Here is a 2,608-nt window from a genome sequence, read left to right on the forward strand (position 1 = left end):
CTCTTCCACGCTGCAGCTGTTATCTCCGACGCTATGTACATCTTTGGTGGCACAGTGGACAATAATATCAGAAGTGGAGAAATGTACAGGTTCCAGGTAATTCACTGATAAACACACTCAAGCATCCACACCGATTCTGCCTGGATCTTTCTGGCTCTGTTTCCAGATGTGGCAGCGTTTTTGGTTTGGCTCACTCTGAGTTTGATGGTTTTCCTTTCCCATCCTTCTGCAGGAAGCCTTTGCGTTTCGGATTCAGCTGCCAAAGATGATTGTATATCTTTAAAATCTTTTGAGATATGTTATCTGGACAGACATTTTAATAAGGCCAAGCTCTCCAGTGCTTTCTGAAGTCCTAACAGAGATCACGACGTTTTGACAAAAGTGTGTCAGACAGGATTCGACAGGATGTTTAACTGAGAATTGGCTGTCGTGTGCTGTCAGGTTCAGTGTTCCTGGGTCAGAGCATTTTGCACTGAAGTCTGTCTTCATCCAGTGCTCCCTTGCAGTTACATGCTGTAACTATGGGAATTTTACATTTCCAGATACTCACACCAGGTCAAATCCCCCCTACACTCATGATTAGTTTTATTGCATGGGACTCTCAGAGAAGTCCTGAGATCAGGTGAGACTCCTAACCACCAAATCCTGAAATCCTTGGGTTGTGATGAGACACAATTCTTCCGTGTTACCCTCTGTTATCTCTCATTGCCCTCACCAGAGAGGAAGCCCTTGCATGTGTTTGGTGTGCGTGTTATTTTCTACTTCATAGAGATCGAGTTAATAAGAAAATGCAGTGATAGTACATGTAACTGCAGTGCTCTGGCTATAGCCATCTGAAATTAATTCTGTCTTCTGGGGTGGTTTATTTTTTCAGTTTTCTTGTTACCCTAAATGCACTCTGCATGAAGATTATGGGAGGCTGTGGGAAAACAGGCAGTTCAGTGACTTGGAGTTTGTTTTGGGAGAGGTAAGTAGAATTACTGAAAACAGGGGCATTACTGCACGTGTAGTGTGTTTGCTGGGAAAAAGCAAGTTATACAGTGCTTGTGCCAGAAATCCTGGGAATGAAGTTTTGAGAGCAGCATCGCTGGTGAAAATGATGTCTGTCTGCTTTAGTGAGTTATACTAATCCAGTTAGATTTATGAAGTTGCAAAGGAGAAGAAACTTTTAAAGTGAGAAGATTTGTAACCCGTATTTATCAGAGCACATTGTATATAGTTGCAATATGAAAATGCTATCGACGACCTCTGTGCTCTGAGGTCTGTCTCCTGGAAAGAGCAGGCCAGTGGTTTGCAGATCCATGTGTCATTTCAAGACCCATTTTTAATAACTGAAATAAAGTAGAATGAGAAAAAGCAGCACAGGGGAGTGATTCTCTAGTAATGAAAACAGTTACAAAATGTTAAGAAGAACATGTTTTCTGAAGAAAAACATGAGAAATTTGAACTTACCTGTGTTCCTTTTGCAAAAAAAAAGTTCTAAAACACTTCGCAGAGGACAGATAACAGATCCTCAACAACAGATGAGGTAGATTATGAAGAACAATAGTAAACAAACATACTGTTGTTTTGGAAAGAGAAAATAAAATGGAAAATTAGGTGGAACAATGAGAAGCAAACTCTGTGACGCTGAACCTACGCAAGAGCTTCTGCTCAGCACACGTAACAAAGACTCTTTCCAAGTGGGTTTGCCTTTAGGGAAATGAGGCGTGTAAATTCATCTGCATGTGCAGAGCAGATGCAAGGTTGCCTTTGATTCTAACTTAAACTAAATGTTTAGGAACCTGGAGTTCACCCCAGGTTTCTATGGCTTCTGCCATCTGCCACCACCACATGATTTGGGAATAAAAGTTTAATGAGTGTTATCCTTTGCCTTTGACAGAAGGAAGAACGAGTTCGAGGGCACACCGCAATTGTTACGGCTCGCTGCAAGTGGCTGAAAAAGAAAATCATGCAGGCAAGGGAGAGGTTGAAACAGGTGAATGTTTTAGAAGCTTAATCTTGTAGCGAGGTAACGCTTATTCTACCCGATTTTGGAAATAAGGTTGTTAGGAAAAAGATGACATCTGCTGAGAGAGATGTAGGACCCAGAGTAGTACCTGATGCTCAGGTGCTCTTGGACAACTGAAATAAAGAGGGTAGCTAGTGTTAGCCTAGGCGAGGCTGAGTAACAGGCCAGGAGAGGAGAGAAACATGGAGGAGCCAAAGCTAATCCAGTTACCTGGATTTGGCGGTGTGGTTCTTGCAAGCTGTCCACCCCTGGGAGGTATGCATACCCCACCCTCTGGGCAGAGTAAAGGCTGCTTGTCACTGGGGACAGCGTGCAAGATAAGACAGATCAGAGGGAAGGCACTGTTAAGGTTTTGAGGCTGGCTCTGTTCCCTTTACCTTAATATTTCCTGATTTTTTTTTTTTTGTCCAGAATTGAAGGTCTGGTGCCTGTTGTTCATTGTCTATTAATTTTAACTACTTACAGCTTTTCGGCAGCAAAATTTTATTGCTCTCGAGGAGGTGGTAGCACACAACCTGCAGTAAGATGTAGGGATGCCCCGTTGCCCATAGTTAATTGCTTTGCCAGCCCACATCCCTCCATCTTCGCTGGAAAAAG

The 2,608-nt window shown here is 42.8% G+C and overlaps 1 protein-coding gene across 1 annotated transcript in view; it reads left to right on the top strand.

The window, feature by feature from the left end:
* Positions 1 to 3: 3 nt before the first annotated feature.
* Positions 4 to 2,608, top strand: part of LZTR1 (leucine-zipper-like transcription regulator 1) — a gene marked incomplete at its 5' end in the record, with an annotated part of 14,170 nt that continues 11,565 nt past the window's right edge. The window contains 3 exons of the mRNA XM_010147890.1: positions 4 to 96; positions 875 to 967; positions 1,883 to 1,978. Coding sequence (XP_010146192.1) covers positions 4 to 96; positions 875 to 967; positions 1,883 to 1,978 — 282 coding nt within the window. The remainder of the gene's footprint in view (positions 97 to 874; positions 968 to 1,882; positions 1,979 to 2,608) is intronic.

The sequence above is a fragment of the Eurypyga helias genome, unplaced genomic scaffold, assembly GCF_000690775.1.
Source record: "Eurypyga helias isolate BGI_N326 unplaced genomic scaffold, ASM69077v1 scaffold40582, whole genome shotgun sequence".
In the NCBI taxonomy this organism is placed as follows: Eukaryota; Metazoa; Chordata; class Aves; order Eurypygiformes; family Eurypygidae; genus Eurypyga; species Eurypyga helias.